The sequence below is a fragment of the Festucalex cinctus genome, chromosome 1 (assembly GCF_051991245.1).
Source record: "Festucalex cinctus isolate MCC-2025b chromosome 1, RoL_Fcin_1.0, whole genome shotgun sequence".
In the NCBI taxonomy this organism is placed as follows: Eukaryota; Metazoa; Chordata; class Actinopteri; order Syngnathiformes; family Syngnathidae; genus Festucalex; species Festucalex cinctus.
The window spans coordinates 47,468,720-47,486,310 of NC_135411.1; the positions used below are offsets into that span (position 1 = coordinate 47,468,720).

Genomic DNA, 17,591 nt, shown 5'->3' on the forward strand with positions numbered 1-17,591 from the left:
TAATCAGGTTGTAGTATAGTTTTGGATGAATCCAGGAATTTTGAGAATATACAGTCGTGCTTGAAAGTTTACATACCATTGGGGTATGAGCAGAACTGTAAACGTACAAAAACTAAGCATGGCTTAATGACATTAAAATGCTATGAATCGTCACCAAAATTCTCATACACATTCTCATGCACTTACTTTCCTAATGTCAAGTTCAGCCTCACAGCAGTTTGGATTTTATGTGCCATTAAGCCTGTTTCTCGCCATATAGTGTGTCAAGTAAAGTCATCTTTATTTATATAGCGGTGTGCTCATAAGTTACATACCTCTAGGGTATGTAAACTTTCAAGCACAACTATATACCTACATACAACAGGTTGAAATGCACTTGCTATAAATATAACTTAGCACAATGTGGGAATAAAAATTGCTGAAATGAAGCCATGGTTGGGGAATATCTTACTTTTCCAAATCAGTTGCACTTGCCACCATTGTTAAGCCTCTACAATTCGGAAGCTCAACCGAGGAAGATCTCAACCCAATGTGACTTTACCAGAAGTCAATTACTGTTTTATGTCATGTTGTCATCTACAAAGATTGAAAAGTAGTAACATTATTTTTTTGAAAAGGAGTACCACTGTACAGTTTCTTGTTTGAAATATACAGGGAATAAAAGCAAAACTGTCAGAAAATATACCAAAATAAAGTCAAAATACTGGGGGGGAATACAGCAATGAAGTATTGGCACTTTATTACTTCACCACTGGTCCTAAATATTATTTGGGATTTCCCTGAAAGCATATTTTTAAGTACATTACATACATACATAGTATATTGTTGTTTTTTTTCTTTTTCACTTTATATCTTTTGTACACTTGCAGCGTGCTGAATATTTCCACAAGTATACTTGTTTTTTTTTGCAGATTACAGTACACATTCTATTTGTATTTATTTGCAATGCTGCAGTTAACCAACAAAAGATGAAACTCAAGCACATATATCCTTAAACTCGTAATCCCTACCCCAGGCTGAGGACTGTCATAGTGGCGAGCCTCTCTCGAGCAGATTAAATAATAAGTGACAATTATAATCTTCACAGAGCTGCATAATGCTATTTGCACATGTATTGGCGTGTGAGATATTCCATTTGGAAAGCATGGACACGCATCTAATTTGTAAATTCAAGTCATCCTGCCATATGACTGTATGCAAATTTTAATTACATTTAATTGGATTAATTTACAGTCAGTAGACTAGTCAACAAAATGGGAGCATATTACAGCCTGCACTTACTTAACTAAAATAAATTTGTATAAGCGAATGATAAAAATAAAAAAAATTAAGATATTAATGTATGTAATGTTTTGATAGGTACGCTAAGACATAAGGAATTATAATACAATATTTGGTAAACTGTAGCCCCAGAAAATTACTACACACTACTTTATTTTTTATTTAATTGGGTTTAAAAAATATTCAGCATATTATTATAATCATCATTATTATCATAATCACCATCATCATCATCATCATCTTTACTGCCTATTATCCTTCTAAATAGTTTCCCTCCAAAAGGCAAGAAATTTGTCTCCAATCATGGAAAATGCTCAGTAAAAACTTGCACCTCACTGACAGATTTAATTTTTCATGTATTGATTTTTATTTTTTTATTTTTTTTTACACCGCTTTTAAGTACAACAATAACAAAACAAAATGTTGTTAAGTTGGTTTCTACTGAGTGTCAATCAAAAATGACGCAAGCACTATGTAGCAGTTTAGATCTTGTTAAATTGTCGTAAGTGTGAAGAGCCATGATTACAAATTCCAGACTTTGGCTACTTGTGTGAGACAAACAAATCATCTCAATACGGGACCCCTGGTTTCCACGGTAACAGGATACCAGCTCAGGCATTCGGACCTCCTGGCTGGAATGCCTCTGTGGAGGAAACAGGAATGACGTTAATCTCACGATTACATTTGTAACGCCAAACGAATGACTGTTGGTCCTAGTTGAACATGTAAAACATATGCAAAAGTCCTTTTTTTTTCTTCTTCCTCTTCTTCTTGGCGGGGTAACCAACCAGTACGCTGTCTGTAGTCTGACCACTGACGTGACGTCAGTGCGCCTTCACCGGCTCATAAACGCCGTGGTGTGTTTACAGACCGCCGGACACTTGGTGATCCGGCGTGCAGAGCGCATGTGGACTGTCAGCCTGTTGGATTACACCATGTGGAAGAGCTACGAAGCTTGGCACCAATACGGACGCACACATTTAAGAAGATGACAGCTTTGGTGTTAAACCTGATGGGTTCAGGTACATCTCTGAAAGAAACATTAACTGTTTACACAGCAGAAATGTCCGCAACTGCAAGTCCAACCATTCCCTCCTCCTCTCAGATGACATCGGATCAACTCACCGTGGTCGCTGCGTGTTGTGAGTACATTTGTAAAACGCATGCTGTTTTGTAACAATCCTTTTGTTGCATTGTGATAAAGTTAAGGTTAAGATTATTTCATATAATATTTCTTAATACGGCAAGAGAGGACGTTTTTTTTCTTTATTATCACTGGCTGCTTGCAGTTTTTATTAGGAGGCGTTAAACTTTCACCTCATCATGTTATTACACATTTTTGCAATTCATTTCATTTTACATCAGAAAATGGGAAGTTCTTGTTGAAAATAAATGCTTGTAAAAACCTGTTTAAATGCTTGTCCAGCAAGTGAGGATAAAGTGCATTTTTCTGCACACTTAAGAAACAGGAAGTGTACAGATTATTTGCTTGATGGGCCACATAATATGATGTGTTGTGATGTTTGACACCTGCATTATTAGCTGTGGTTTTTAGCTGGCAGCTCCATCACAGTAGATACAATGTCCAAATATCATGTATAAACAGGCTTTCAGTCAATTTAATTCCAATTTGAACCAACTTTGTTTTAAGTATTGTGACAGCATTTTTTATTTATTTTTTTAAACCCATTGGTCTTTCGCAAGTTGTTCCATGGGAGTAAAGCAGCAAACTAGAGGCCCAGTTATCAGATATTAATCCTTTCTTTTTCTCCTACACTCTCACAGTTTCCTCCCTGGTGTTTTTTGTTGTTATTGTGGCGCTCCTGTCCATCATTTACCGCAAGGATCCTCAGTGCTGCAGATTGTGTTCCTATCAGGGGCCACATGCAGATATGGTAAGCCCTTGAAATAACATGAAAAAGCAAAATAAATGCCTTTTGTGCTGAGTGGTCTTATGTAGTGGTCAGCATGTTCTGTTTCAAGATGAGGCTGAGGAAAGCCAGGCCCTAACACACCATGTGATGCTAATGTGTCACAATTAGCAAGCGTCACATTCAATTTGGAGAGCAGTGCGAGAAGTTCTATATTAAACTTGATGTGATCATTGTCTGATAATGGATTTGCCACAGTTAATTGCTTGGACAATAATAAATGCAGCACTCACACCACTGCTATTTTGTTTCAAGAATGTGAGTAGCATATAATCTCAGCCACATATGGACTATCAGCTAAAGATAATGAGTTTGTAAAGCTGCTAGCGATAGCGCTGGTGAAACGTAAACACGCCAAAGAGGTTTCATTCTTTTGGCTTCCTCTTCCTGACTTCTTCCTCACCTCTGTGAGTCCCACAGGGTGAAGTTTGACTGTTATCTTCTTATTGCAGGGACATGACTCATAGCTCCCTCACCACAACTGACAGGAAACTCTGTTCAGTTACAGCTAACAGAGCGTTTCACCAAGAACAAACTGAGTTGAACTGAAGCTTAGCCACAAATAGTTGATAAGAGAACACAGGCGGGTTAAGAGTCCATCCCCAAAAACATGACATCATTTAGAATAACATCCAGGCAGGCGGTATTTGAATTTGACTGACGATAAATGACTTTTGATGTCAACTCTGTTTTGGAGGGAAACAAACACAAGCGCACTTGTTCATTGTGTCGCTGTGGGACATTTCCATGTCTTCAACTTCATCGTCACTTACCTTTCCCTGCTTCACTTTGCACCCTGAATAGTGGACAGACCCTATTTGTGGGTGTTGGGGACACAAGGGAGACAATGGGTCTCCTTTTTAGTTAGCGCTGGTGAGAAAGGCACATTGCCCTTGGGATCCTCCCCCGACTTTAGAGCTGATTTTACACGGTTGTGCTTTTTCACACAAGCTGAGTCAATGGCTGTGACAAAAGGACAACTCTCCTTTTTTCTCTTTCCTTTTTTGCTTCTTGGAAAATGACCCCTGACATCACGTTTTTAGTGTCATCACGGGCTCCCTGAAATGATGTGACGGTTATGGCAAAGGTCGTGTGTGTGTGTGTGTGTCACTTAATATATAAGTGATGTCATTGAGTATTGTGGGGAAAGTTTAATAATTTAATACAACCTGGAATTATCATAAGAAAAACCTCCACTTGTCTCGACATTTTCGCATCCGTTATTCCCCTGCTAAATTTAGTCAGGCAACAAATTGACTTTGTTGTAACGCCGCCCTAAATGACATACAAGGTCGTAATGTGGAGAGGAGCGCGCTCGTTAAGCGCTACCTACAGCGGTTAAAAGGGGATGAAGAGATGCTGAAAAGGCCACACTGTGTGGTTTGTTGCCTAGGGACTCTGATGACACAGTAGGACACCATATTGTTCCCCAAACAAAGGAGACTCATTTAGACCCGAGACAATTACCTCATTTTCCTCACAGGCTTTTTTTTTTTCCCCCTCCAAGATGCCAACACCTCATACAGTGAGACGTTGACAGGTTGTGTTGTAAAAAGGGGTGGGGATGGGACGAGGCAGGGAAATCAGAGGGTGGTCGTCTTATTGATTGGATAATTTATGGTATCACTAAACCAGCTAGTGTCCACAGTGGTGAAACAAGGCATGAAAAATGGGTCAAAAGTAGCTAAAATCTGACTAATTGAGACATTTTGGGGTGCTCATTAAACTTATTGGCTGACAGATGCCTTTTGTGTTTCAGACATGCTTTTATAACTTCTTGTTTTATTTTACAGGATGCTCCTCCTCAGTACTACAACAGCAGGCAGACACTGGTGGGATCATCTTGTTTAGAGCAGACACACTTCCCAGATACTAACAATACAAATGTAAGTGAGCCGTGGTGTGGATTTGCACAATGTGAGCACATGAGAATTTAGTTGGGAGTTACACAAAATTTGGCCCACATGATGCGATCGAATATAAGAGCTGCATTCAATGTTGTAGCTCAGTTTGAATAATACTACCAGATATAACTACATTGGAATGGTTTTGAATTTGTGGGTGTAATTTGCTGTAGTGTTTGAATTACATTGCATCATATATGGAAAAATGTACAATATTTTGGTTACATTAGCAAATTACTACAAGTTAAACTTTACACCGATCTGATCAGCTGGATAAGGATCGGACGATATTTACCATTTATGCAAAATCGGTGATCGACTGATCAATGATATAATTGATCGGGTACACGAAAAAATACATTAAATGTTATATTTACAGTAATGTTTTTTTTTTTTTTTTTTTTTAATTTTTTTTTTTCAGTTATTTTTTTTTTACCATGCATTTCAATTGGTGTCAATTATACATGGGTTTTCGCTATTTGTGGTGGTGGTCGACTGAAGAGTAAATATAAAAGTTGTTTAAATAGATATATTGCTCCACCTTCTGATCAAATCTGTGATATGTTATTGTTTGTTTGTTTGTTTGTTTGTTTGTTTGTTTGTTTGTTTGTTTGTCCAAACTCATTACTCTCTGATAAGTGAGTGGCCAAAAAATCTTAACCGTGTAAAGCAGAGATGCTCAAACTTTTTCCTCCAGGGACACATACAGATAAATCAAAGGATGCAAGAGCTACTTAAAATTGTTCAACTTTATTAAACACATCAAAATCAATAATCAACTGTATACTGTTTATATATATTACAGTTACTTTGAAAAAAATGTGATGAGGCAAATTGTTTATGATTTTTTTTTTCTTCTTCAAAGTATTGGGGTGGCCCGGCCCTTTATCCCATTAGAATAGTTCCGCCCCTGGATTAACGAGAGAAATATGTAGTAATCTGACCATTTTTAAAGCAGTTAATTAACGGTGCAGCTGTTTTGAAAGCACTACATAAATGAAGAAGACTTGACATAGATAGGTTGAACGTATTAAGCTCACAATTTCGACATTGATACAGAGTAGAATGCGCAAGAAACCATATTTGCTTCTAAAAATGAATGATCAGTTATTCACCACACTTATCATTTTACATGTAGTAACATTGCATCTTTTCATATCCAGAAAAACACTACAGAATATAAAATTGCGGGATGCTGAAAAATAGACAGCGGGCCGCAAATGGCCACAGTTTGGACACCACTGGTGTAAAGCCGACTAGAAATGGCTGTCATTCTAATGCATTCCAAATCTAAATCCAAAGCTACAATCATAAACATATTGTGCACATCAGTCAATACTGACATCATTATTTGTAAAAACAGAATATATTTTATACATTGAACATTTTGTCACTTACTGTTGACTGAAAATGTCATTATAGTTGCCCAGGGCTCAGATAACGACCAATCACAGGTCAGCTTCATAAAACAGTTGAGACATGATTGGTTGTTACCGGAGCAACTGTGATGACATTTTCAATTGGCAGCAAGTGACAAAATGGTCGCCTGGATAAAAACAGGTGGATTTTGCTGTTTAACTCATATTCCACAAACGCAATATAATTCAGAATGCCGTGTTTAGACTAGTTGGGGGACTATACAACATATTGTAAAGAAAATTTTGGGGTTGACTTGTCTTTTTAATAAGGAAATAATAAATGCATTTGTTCCTATTAATCAGATTGCTTTACTGTTTTGCATAGAAGCCAACTAAATTCCCACGGCACATTCTTGCAATGTGCTATTAATCAAACAAAAGAGGAACTTTACCATATAGTATACACTATATGCACTTTTATAGCAATAAAATGATTATGACACTGGAAAGACTGATCGGCTTTATAGTAAATAATAGACACACATAATAGTAGTTTGTGGTTGATTTCCAAATGGCTTTAAATCGGTGGATAATCGGTGGCACATGACAGCGTATGTCATGTGTCCCTAATAACAACCCCGCTGTGTTTTATGGCCTCTGTGTGACAATATGGGCAGGGGAGTCAGCTGTTCTATGTCGGCCTGCCCTCCAGCTACGGACTGCCCTCTCTGGAGGCCCCCCTGCCCAGGCTGCCCTCCTACGAGAGTGTCCGAAAAAAGGATCGCCAGAGGCAGATCCACATGATGATTGCAGACCGCTTTGGCCTCAATGGGCCCATTGAGACAGAGGTAGGGTACATTGAAGTGGATACAGGCATGTATGACAATGGTGTATTTCATTTTTTATGTTTAAAAAAAAGGGGAATTAAGATATTGCTCCATCATACTATTCTATGATGCTTATATGGCGGGCCCTCAGCTCTCTAATTACATAATGGCGCAATCATAAAGTATTGTATACACTCCAATTAGAGCTCATTGGAAGAAAGATTTCATTCAGGGCCGAGTACACAGAACATGCTATTAACTCATCCAACGCTCACTGCTGGCGGCCACGTTTCAAGGTTTTACAGTGTTGATCTTTTGCTGAGCTTTTGACTCGCTTGAGCAAACAAGGTAATGAGAAAAAGGCACATCAAACATAATTAAAGCCAGCAACCTGAACACAAACAGTATCTGAGAGGGCTGCTTTGTCCTCGTGTCATTTTTTGCCGCTTTGACCTTTTCGCCTTTTTCTTGATTAAACAATCCCCGAGCGTTCGTGCATATATGGAAGCACATGCACACATAGTTCTTTCTGGTCATCGAAATGTCCCCCCCGTTTTCATACTTGGTTAGACTTTCAATTGATGGTTCTATAATTTCCCTTGTTCGAGGCATGATAGCAGTAAACTTTGCAGTCTTGAATGTGTGTGTGTGGGTGTACTGGACAGAGGGCGACGTTGTAGAGTCACTCCAGTCACATGTGGGTCCCTGTGCAATTAAAAGATAAGGGGGACAATCTCTCAGATGTGTTCAGCGAGATAGAAAACCAGGTTCCAGGTGGTTTACTTGAAATAGATGAACTGGTAATGTAAATATAAACAAATACACATACATAGCTTATTCATTTTCAGTTCCCTGTATGTTACTTTCTGTTATATTGCTTTTAAGGCTTTGCAGCTTATTGTAATTTTAATTCTGTCATTTATTATCACATTCAACACCTTATCGCTGCAAAAGTTAACACAAGGTTGTTAATGAAGGGATCCGTTTTAATAAGACAGCCAAATCAATGCTCAATTAATTGTTGCAGGTGAATTAATGGTACTAATTTAGTTTAACCTCATTACCAAAAAAAAGAATAAAATAAAATAAAATAAATCCAGACTTACCCCTGCTGATACCAGAGGATCACTTTACTTTATCTTGAACTTTTGACACACCGAGCAAGTACAAAAATAATCTCTCTCGCTTCACTATAACCTTCTCAATTACTGCATTTTAGAATATTTTTTTTGTTCAACAATGTGTAAGTAAAAATTGCCTACATTATGTGAATGAAAACATAAATACTGTGCAAAGTAGGAATGTTCAATACCATTTTTCTTCGGTACAGTACAGCCAGTGCAAGTACTCAGCCTTGAGTATTCACTGATACCAATACTAAGTACATATACAATTATACTTTTGATACAAAAAGAATCTATTCAACCGATGACTGATAATTTGAATGAAAGTACTTGTGTCCTTTTCCTCAGATGTCTCGATTAGCATTTTTCCTTAAAATTGCATGAAATTGATGGCAAATTTCTACCATCATTTTACCATTTGTTTATAAAATTAATATTTTGTATAGGACACACAATAAAATGAATTTAAACAAATTAATTAATTAATTAATTAAACGAAAGACATAATCCAGTAGCCAAAAAAAGTCCCAATAGAAATATGTGGCTGTGCAACTTCATTCAACCGATACTGGTACCCGATCCCGGGACAAGCCCCGCCCTCCCCCAGTTGACGCTTCTGTGTCCGGCATCCTTCTTTACACTTCCAGTACAGTAAATGAACGTACTAGAGCATGCATGTGAGTGTTTTTGGAGCAATGCAAGCACGATGTCTTCCAGATCAAGGCAAAATGGTTTACAATACAGTATGCAGTGGAAGAATATATTCCTTCTGTTAAAAAGTGCAGAAAAACAGACTTCACAACTATCGAGGCTAAAGCATACAGGTCTCAAGATAAGTCAAAGGTAAACAATATAACATCCCGATTCCCAAATTAGGTGATGGCTGGGTGATGATAATGATATCCTGGTAATATACATATTAAATAATTGTAACTATAACTTTGATGTCCAGTTTTGTGGATGATCTGCCTCTAGAGCTAAAGTGAATTTCACAACCGAGCTAAAACCTTGGTTGCTAGTTAGCTTTAGCCAAGCCCATTATAGTTTTTCCTTGGGCCAAACATAGGAAATGCTTGTGTTGGACACACAGCTTGGGTTGAGGCCGTTCACATTGTGTAATCCATTGAAGACATCACTCCACCTTGTGGACTCCTCAAGTCCGGCGCTGCGTTAATGGGCTACAGTGTCGTGGAGGGCTAATACGAGCATTTATCCGTCAGCTTACCGTAGGGTTGCCAACTTTCTCATCCTGAAATAAGGGACAGGTGCACGGCACGGTGTCATGGTGGTGTGAGCATGATGTGTGAAATCATTGTATATTCTGATTACATTCGAAATGCACAAAGTTTGTACATTCCTCTATCTATCTATCTATCTATCTATCTATCTATCTATCTATCTATCTATCTATCTATCTATCTATCTATCTATCTATCTATCTATCTATCTATCTATCTATCTATCTATCTATCTATCTATCTATCTATCTATCTATCTATCTAGTGGATTTTATTCCGGGATGAGAAAGTTGACGACCATAATTGACAGTCACTTTGATGAAAAGGACATGATATACATGCGTGAGGTAGACATGTTGGATTGCCCATTAAGTGTCAGGAAGTTTTTTTTTTTTCAACTTGGCAGCGCTTGTAACGTGGAATTACCCCATCTATTGCCGGTGAGTGCTTTCAAATCTGATCATACAAAGGCTTTACAAGTTTGTACATCCGGATTTATTTCCCCTTTATGTGTGCTCCAAATACCATCGGAGTTAGCAGTTTGACGCAAGTGTTGCTGTGTTATTTAGGTACGTTAGCAACCTAGCTGCTAAATTGGGCGCAGCCAGTGCAACATTGGCTAGCATTAATTCTTCTTTTGGTAGTCTGGAGCATGCTGATCTTTTTTTTATTTTATTTTTTGCCCCTTCTCGTTGTGGCAGCTGGTCCACAGCATCTGTCAATCATTGTTTAAGTGTGGCGTTTGCCATTTACTCAGAGTTGCAGATGTGTTTTCTATCATGCTAAAATGGCTGTGCTAACAGCCATTTTGGGCTGTGTGACGTCAACGTCAGGATCTCCGCACAATGGAGCGGAGAGAAGCTTGATGGACTTTGGGGCACTTGGGGTCATGGTTTGGGTGGGTTTGCCGAAGGCCAATTGGGATAGAAACTGAAAAAAACAATAAAAAAAAAACAAGAAGAAGCTGGCTTCAAACACAGCTTAAACTCCAAGAAAACTGAACAAATGAAGAAGAGTTTATTCGAGCACACGTACTCAGACGCGCACCATGTACAAACTCGACACAGAGGCTGCAGTTATGCGTTAGGCCAGAGGTGGCAGTCACCTACAAACAACGCACTCAAAGCACTTCACACTGACTCTATTCAACTTCTGTAGTGATGGTGACTCTATGGGCCCATGACTGACATGGGCACTAGGAAATCACATTTTCTATTTGCACCACTTACTTTGCTGATGATTGAAACCAGAATCTTATCACAAAGCTCTACATGACTTATATAGTGTATTAGTGTTAATCTGTGGTGTTTTATTTCCAACATTCTTCACAGCCACCTCCATCATATGAGGAGAGTGTTCGTCACTCTGTGGTGCTGCCGTACAACGTCCTCTCATCCAGTTTGGACACCGCTCCCACGTTGGGTAACGGCACCAATTCTGCACCTGATGGTCAAACTGAGCTGCCTCATCCAGACACTGCTGAGAGCAGCCTTCCTATATGATACAGAGTTTTGAAGACATCTGATGAACTAACTGGACAAGCGTGTGGAATTCAAAACCATAAAATGGTTTGGAACATTATTCACAAATCTGTTGATTGAAATACCTCAAAACTGACTTCTGATTTCCAGGAGCTGGGCAACCAAAGAGGAGCTGCACACATTTTTGTCCAACACACAATGGGGACGGTGGGGGGGCTTAATGATGCTGGTACAACTTGAATAGGATGGTGAAATAAAGACTGCGTGAAAAATGTGGACTGAAGGAATGAAAATGCCAAAAGTTTTTTTCTTTTTTTTTTCTTGTCTTTCTTGCTTTTTTGTGTCAAAAGAATATTGCGTCTGTGAACATTAGTGTTATAATTTTTTAGTGGACTTAACTTACAACTGCTCATAAAGCAAATGGGACACAATCCACATGACAGCGAGCAAACTATTCTAGTCAAAAATGTTAATTGTTTAAATGATATAATTAATTAAAAACAAGACCAATGGAAACCGCTACACAATTCATGGTGGATGAACGTAAAACAAGTGGCAGTTATGAAAATATTATAATTAAAATGGAATTGATAAAAAGGTCTTTTTGCTATTTTTCGTTTCATCCATTTTATATCTATTTTTTTCTTCCGAAAAATAAAATAAAATGATGGCTGATCATTATTCATCTGCACAATCATCGGTAATATATTGGCCATTAGAGGACATTTTCTGCTTCCCCACCCCCTCGCCCCCCAACTATGGAGGACCAAAACTGCCAAAATTAAAAATAAATAAATAAATGACTAAATAAATGACTAAAAGTGAAAATAAAAAAGGATATAAAAAAATATTATTTGAAAATTATATAAAAAAAAATAATGATAAATGGAAATAAAAATGAACAAAAAATACAAATATACATAAATAAATACATTTGTATTTAATTTTGGAATTTTTATTTATTTATTTTGTCATTTATTTATTTATTCATTTTTTATTTTGAATGTTGGCAGTTTTGATACACATACTGTTATATAGGTCTTGTTTTCGTTTATCTCTAGAAGCCTTTCATCAGATAGCAGAAGGTACAAATAAACCTGTGTATCCTCCTCTTGCTATTTATATTGCAGATATCGATAGAAAATTATTTGCTATCGATTTTAGTACTTGTACTATATTTGATAGCAGGCAGTGGTGACCTCACCATTACCTTAGAAACATGGCTGCTGCTTGTGCCCACAGTCGTGTAGGAAATCGACGAGGAAAGCCGAAGATCTCCGAGGAGCCGAGTGTCTGATACGTAAACAAGGTCAGCCTCTGCAGCATACAGTCGACAGGCTTGAATTCGTGCAACTCCTAATCTTTTCAGCGAAAACGGGTCGAACTTCCTGTGGCGTGCGAAAAGAAAGGTAGGTTAGGACCAAATTTGCATCGAAAACATTGTTACTTAGATAATGTAGCGTGCATAATGTGGAACGGCGTATTTTTTATTGCGCATTTGGTGCAGTCACCTAGTCAGGTGTATCGTCCTAACTGAGAAAAAGCTTCGTGGTCATTGCTAGCACATTAATAAACTACACGTGTTTTTAATTCGAATATTTCTGAAAACGAATTTGTAAAGATTTCTCTAAAAAGAATATGGACATATATTTTTTTTATTTTATATTTTACGTATTTTCTTTTATGTATTTACTTTCAGCATCGACACGTTTGCAACGTTCATCCAGGAGGACTCTCATCACGAGCAGCCAATATGTTTGAGTGCTTTCATTTCATAGTGGAACCAATCAAAGCCATGACAATCAAAATAAAGGTAACATTTCTCTACCAAGTGCTCCAGTGTTTAATGTGTAAACTAAATGGATTGTCTCATGTGTCACCTTGATGCATCTGTTATACGGCATTTAAACCCTATTTGGAAACTTCTGAGTGGGTGTCAAACAGTTATCCCCACCCGTCACTATGATTAAACCATAACAAAATACAATTACATGTATACAGTATACCATTTTGAAAATATGATGACGGCAATAATTGTAACGATTCAAAACAAAGTGCATGCACTCCAGCAAGTGACAAGTTTGGATTTGTAATTAAGTTTGTGGTATGGTGCTTCTGGTAAAGCTTAAATTTGATTCACTGCATGCAATTGACTCTAAAAAGAGCAAGAGAGTGGAGAGAAAGAGAGTTTTTGCATCTCAAGAATTGGCGACGAAGTGAAACGTGGCATAAAATATGTTGGGGTGGTATTTGCGTTCTGCTGACAGGTAAATTGACACAACCAGTATCCTTGATGCCTCCATTCCAGTTTGACTTGAATGTAAGGCAGCAATTACAACACACCAAAACAACTCCTATTGGCACCTTAAGGCTGCTTAACTTGCTTTTTCTTTAATTAAATCATGCAACTTGCACTGTGACCTTGACAAAACACAAACACAGTAACTCTCAAAATATCCTTGTTATTATGGAGAAAAATGTTGCATAAAAATAAATTCAAAAAATAAATTCCCTCCAGTTTACGCAATTGGATCTTTAGCTATGGAGCACAATACATTATGTAAAATTAAATCAGAATTAACCAGTCATCAGTTCCACAGCATGTTTGAAGTGATCAGGTTGCTCAGAAATCTTTTCTATGTCAACTTTTTAACACAAAATCTGTACTAGACAATTAACCCTGAGTTCCCTTTCAGGCGACGAAAGTGAAATCCAAGAAAAAGAACACTGACTACTTGGAAGATGATCAGCTATTTGTTGTGGAACTGGCTAGAGACCTTGGGCGAGTTTGCCAGGTGCAATTGACGTTGTTTACCCAAGCATGTACAGTAATTATAGTCACCCTGTGACATTATGTTTCAGAGGTGTCAAAACAAGTCAACATATAATTGTGTCACTTCAGATATGTGCAATGTGTCCGCCCATGTAAGCATCAGTATCTTCGAGTTATGATTATTTACCTGAAGAGAGCATAAATGCCTCTGTGATCAGTCCCACTTTGTCTCTTTGCATAACAAATGTCCTACTATAGTGGTTATGGATGCATATTTATTTAACTGTGGACAGTATCATTTGCGATCTATTGGCAAACAGACCTTATCAGCTTGTGTGAGTTTTTGTCTTCACCAAATCCACCACCAACTAGTTTTTCTTTTGTGCTCACTGTAGAGTTCATCAGTCCTGGAGCACATCTGGAACCAGGATGAGATCTGGCCAATCCCTCTTTGCCGGGTCTTCATCTTGGAATGGGCTTCCATGTTAGAGAGAAAGGTGCTTACCTACTTATCTTCTGCAGCAATACGATCCATCGGGAGTGGTGGATTGGTTCGGGGCTTTGCACAATTTCTACTCTCAATAACATGTCAGGTGACTTTTTGTCCACAGAAGAGGCCCATGCAGACCGATGGCTGGCCAGAAACTGATGGTGACAAAAAGTTTGATCTGACTGACCAGCAAGATGTGCATCAGGCCAGGTTAAGCCTCCTGGAATGGATGAAAGACTTGAGGACTCAGCCCGAGGCAAGTAACTTTCACGGATTTTGTTCCTAAATAACCCACTCCCCTGTTACTAATTATAATTGATTGTTATATAGCAAAGCATTTGGCCTGGGGAAACAGTGGCAAACATCCTGGAGGACTTGAGGTCAGCTTGGCGTTGGGGCCGTGCGCCAAACCTTCTGAGTGCCATGGAGCTGCTCTTGTGGACTGTGATGCTGCAGGATTCAGATAAGGTCTGTACATCTTTGAACTGACAACGTATCAAAGCAAAGATTGAGTTTTCATTGTGGACCCGCAGGATACCATACCGCAGCAATGGTTGGTGTGGAAGCAGAAAACAAAGATTGGTAAATATAACTAATTAACTAAAATTATTTTGTGATTATTTTTTTCATTTTTTAATTTGCTGCAATTTTTTTTTCAGGTGCTCTGTCGTACATTCCTGAGCCAGGTAGTGGCCTTCTGTTGATTATTAAAATTGTCTCAAATGTTTAAACCAGTGGTTCATAATCTTAACCTTGTTGAAACCCACCAGTTTCATATGTGCATTCTTTGAAAGCTTCTTAACTCATTCACTGCCAGTCATTATAGAAAATTTTTACATTTCCAATACTCACGTGATATTACATTCAATAATTATATATAAACCGAATCTACCAAATAACAGAATAGACTCCCTACTTTTTGTCCCGTCCCGTTCTTTTATAATTGACAGCAGAAAAATGTAGGTTTGCCAAAATACAGCCATTTCTCCCATGGACTCTGAAACTGTGTTTATTTCCTATAAAATGGGGCTATGATGTCATCTACCGGTGGTTGGGCATCAGTAAAGTTGTTTCCAAGTTTGATATTTACAGTGGAGCATGCTCAGATTCGCCCCCATTTAGCACCGCTCTAAAAAATACAATTGACAAGTATACTTGTCAAAGGCAGTGAATGAGTTAATTGAAAAAGAAAATTATTTTATTTTGAAATTTAAGACGTGGGTTTACTGGTGAACAAAATGAACAGGAAGACTATGGAACATGGGGGCGGCAGATACAATGAAAACAGCAGTGGCCCCAGAATTGAACCCTGTGGAACACCATACATTCGGTTATACATGTGAAACCATATTGCACAAATGTATCAGACAACTTTATTTATTTATTTATTTATTGCTCAACATAGTTAGTATGAAGGGATTACAATCATAAAGAAAGCACAGCCACAAGTCGACTACTGAGCGCACAAAATTAGTCCAAGCAATGTCGGGTGATCACCTGCAGCCAATGATGGCCAAGTGGGGTGTATCATCACGAATCATTTGAGTCAGGTGTGTGTCTTGACATCCGCCGACACTCTGACACTGACTCACCGAACCCCTGGGGTTAGATCGAACCCAGGTTAAGAACCACTGGTTTAAACTCTGCATTTAAGCATCAATTCATATTAATAAAATATGTGTGGATTTTTTTGGGGCAGTTTGGGACTGGATCACAAATGCTGCAGGTACAGTGTTCATTCCATCAGCGTTTATATTACTATAAACATTACACAGCCTTTCTTGCTGTTAATTCAAGAATTGTATGTGTTGTGTCAGTGGAAGTGACTCTCGACCAAGATACAGCCAATCCTGATCTTCTCATCTCGGGTGATGACAAGAAGATGCGCTGTGGTTTTGAGAGGAAAGAAATTGCCAACTACCACCAGCGCTTTGATGGCTGGTGGTGCGCGGCTGGAATGGTAGGCTTCGACGCGGGCCGCCACTATTGGGAGGTGGAGGTGGGTGAGCGAGACTGGAGGCTGGGCGTGGCCAAGGAGTCCGCTCTTAGGAAAGGGTTCAAATCCCTCAACACCGACTCCGGCTATCTGACCCTGCGTCTGGAAAGGGGCACTGAGCTTAAGGCACTCACGGTGCCCTTCACTGCCCTGCCGCCAGGCCTCATCCCCCGAAAAGTCGGCGTCTACCTCGACTATAAGAGCGGCCAGCTGTCATTCTACGATGTGGACAGACGTGTCCACATCTATACTTTTAATGAGTGCTTCCATGAGAAACTCTTCCCACTGTTTGGCACAGTGGAGATCACTAATGATCTTGTGATAAGGACCCCTGAAGCCAATACTCAATGTCTCTGCGCCACGTCCTGCCTGTGGGGTTGATTCGTTACCTTACCACTTTTCCTTCAACATCTCCAGTAGATATCATATTAAGGAATAAAAAGGTTACAAGGTTATGCAAATATACTAATCACTGGGAGGAATCAAATATCTTGCTGTCAGAGAACATTGCTGTGCTTTCATATAGCTTCAAGGTGTGAAGTACCACTCTCCATGCTGCTGCTACTTTCCTCTTCCCACAATCAAATTAAAAACTGTGCTCACATATTTGGTGTTTGGAAGGAGACTGTAGATGTAGAACTGTAGAATCTACATTGTCATGTACTGTAATTGTAATCATATGCTGAATAAAATAAATTCATGTTGATGGTATGGTACTTGCTGTCTTTAAAAAAAAAATAAATAATTAAGCAAACATATAATATTAATGTTTATAATTGTAAGGATCACCGTCGTTTTCAGTAAAAAATTCAATGTAGATTAATATATGTACAAAATAATAACATAAAAAAAAACAAATATTTAAGAAACTGACCATCAGAATGTTTAGTGGTGGGCATCACATCACTTGTATCTTTAGTTCACAAAAACCAACCTCTTCACTACATTTCTGATTTACTGCTTTTCATTCGTTCTCTTCCTTAATTTTTTAAGACACCTATAATATAAATCATTAAAACAAGTGTTTTGCATGACAAACATTTGTAGAATTACTGCAGCATGCAATTTTATTTTATTTTATTTTTGGCAAAAAAAAAAAAATACAATAAAAAATAAATATACAAATCGCATTCAAATCAGACCTTTTTCTTTTTTTTTGGCTCATTCACATTTTAGTTGCCACAAACA

At 38.3% G+C, this 17,591-nt stretch overlaps 2 protein-coding genes across 3 annotated transcripts; both read left to right on the plus strand.

Annotated features, from left to right (window-relative positions):
• Window positions 1–2,173: 2,173 nt before the first annotated feature.
• LOC144032038 (uncharacterized) lies at window positions 2,174–11,686 on the plus strand. 2 transcript variants are annotated; one of them, XM_077539788.1, is made up of 6 exons: window positions 2,185–2,303; window positions 2,387–2,423; window positions 3,067–3,176; window positions 5,006–5,098; window positions 7,152–7,322; window positions 10,995–11,686. In XM_077539788.1, exons 2-6 carry the CDS (start codon window positions 2,387–2,389, stop codon window positions 11,163–11,165), a joined length of 582 nt encoding a protein of 193 aa, XP_077395914.1. In that variant the 5' UTR covers window positions 2,185–2,303; the 3' UTR covers window positions 11,166–11,686. The 2 variants fall into 2 exon arrangements, with proteins under 2 accessions (XP_077395844.1, XP_077395914.1); XM_077539718.1 differs by having other exon boundaries at window positions 2,174–2,423.
• A 717-nt stretch (window positions 11,687–12,403) lies between these two features.
• On the plus strand, window positions 12,404–17,114 carry LOC144031590 (uncharacterized). The gene is made up of 10 exons (XM_077538888.1): window positions 12,404–12,553; window positions 12,844–12,957; window positions 13,841–13,939; window positions 14,313–14,414; window positions 14,529–14,663; window positions 14,738–14,875; window positions 14,941–14,989; window positions 15,067–15,093; window positions 16,107–16,133; window positions 16,225–17,114. Exons 2-10 carry the CDS (start codon window positions 12,898–12,900, stop codon window positions 16,782–16,784), a joined length of 1,197 nt encoding a protein of 398 aa, XP_077395014.1. The 5' UTR covers window positions 12,404–12,553; window positions 12,844–12,897; the 3' UTR covers window positions 16,785–17,114.
• Window positions 17,115–17,591: the final 477 nt, after the last annotated feature.